Source organism: Mizuhopecten yessoensis, unplaced genomic scaffold (genome assembly GCF_002113885.1).
Source record: "Mizuhopecten yessoensis strain PY_sf001 unplaced genomic scaffold, ASM211388v2 scaffold3343, whole genome shotgun sequence".
NCBI lineage: Eukaryota > Metazoa > Mollusca > Bivalvia > Pectinida > Pectinidae > Mizuhopecten > Mizuhopecten yessoensis.
In genome coordinates, this window is record NW_018404997.1 from 10,603 (window position 1) to 12,049 (window position 1,447).

The 1,447-nt window shown below is 37.3% G+C and overlaps 1 protein-coding gene across 2 annotated transcripts in view; it reads left to right on the forward strand.

Annotated features, from left to right (window-relative positions):
• The first annotated feature begins 969 nt into the window (after positions 1–969).
• The window catches only part of LOC110447402 (receptor-type tyrosine-protein phosphatase alpha-like), a 24,581-nt gene continuing 24,103 nt past the window's right edge, over positions 970–1,447 (forward strand). For both annotated transcript variants that reach the window (XM_021493066.1, XM_021493067.1), the window contains exon 1: positions 970–1,217. In XM_021493066.1, the coding sequence (XP_021348741.1) occupies positions 1,079–1,217 (139 nt within the window). In that variant the 5' untranslated portion in view covers positions 970–1,078. The remainder of the gene's footprint in view (positions 1,218–1,447) is intronic.

The following is a 1,447-nucleotide window of genomic DNA, read 5'->3' on the forward strand; positions in this document are numbered from 1 at the left end:
ATTAGGTGATGATATATGTTTGGTTGCTGCGTAAAAAGGATCAGATGGGGCACCGTAGCCTGTCGGACGTTTTTCACGGTAAAGTTTATAAATTTTCACAGGGCACCTGTTAGGGTTTACCAAATTTGCCCACAGTTTCGGTTTAACAGCTCTAATATCGCGAGGATTTTCTCCGGTTGTTGTTTTTGTTTGACGTTCACTAAATTCAAGAAATCCGTGCCTATCCCCATCTTTTCTAAGAGTAACGTCACCCCAACACATGTCCCTATATTCTGCCGAGCACCGGAGAGAAAAATGAACGTTATTATAAAACCACAAAGTTTGTAGTAAGCTGTCAGGTGTGTTTGAACCTAGTTGACCAGAATTCCACAGCATGTCTATTTCAGTGTCATTTATTGGATCACTTCTGTGACTTAAATTGTCTTTTCCGTCGCGTTTCAACTGACGCTGTTTACTTTTCATAACCTCGCGCACTTGGGCAAACATAGGGCTGCTAACAATTGTGTAACCGAAATACTAGTTGTTGCGACGAAATTGTCGATCAAAATTTGACATCATCCCCCGTAAACTGGTTGGTTCATATTCACAAAAATGCGTTTCATTAGCTCAATGAAAACATTTCAGGGGGAAACCTTCATATATCTGATGTTATATCTTCATCACTTATCTGTTGCTGGACTCCTGTGTTTCACAAAGGTTGTAACGACTGCATTCCGGAAGAAATCGAGAGGAAACACATCAAATGATGTGCATAGACTCAGCATTTGTATTACGAGCAGTATACATTAAAATTGATTTAACCGTTATTTTTGTCTGTATTTTTTTACATCTAAAAGCAACGACAAATTATATAACATTGTAAAGCAGTTATGGAATATAAGAAAGAAATAATCAAGAAATAGCTATTGAAGTCTGACAGGATACATACTAAAGAGTTGTAATTATTTAAATTTGTATTCATTCAGATGAAGGACAACAGCAAAAGACTCGATTCGCTGGTTATCAAATATACCTGTCAAATACAACAGGTTGGAGAAACAGTGGCATATGTTATACCGACAAAACTTCTACACAAAATATGGTGGACCTAACTCCACGAATCACAACATGTACAGGCATCACCCGATACCTGACAATTTACGTCGACCGTCAAACAAAAACTTACTCTTGGTACTCTACAAAAGCTATACTGGAGCTTTGTGAAGTACAAGTTTATGGTAAGTGTATTCGTGCAGTAGAGTTTGTTGTGATCAACTGGTACGGTATATGATGGCATTAGTCTCCATTATGCTGTATTGTGTGTGTTTGTCACTTCGTGCCCTCAAAAATTAAATCAATTAAGAAAAGATCTTGTATAAAAATAAACAAAATTGGCAAAAAGGACTTCATAGGAACATTATGTGTCGCAATTTGAAAAATTCATCACTTGGGCTTTGATGCTTCTGCA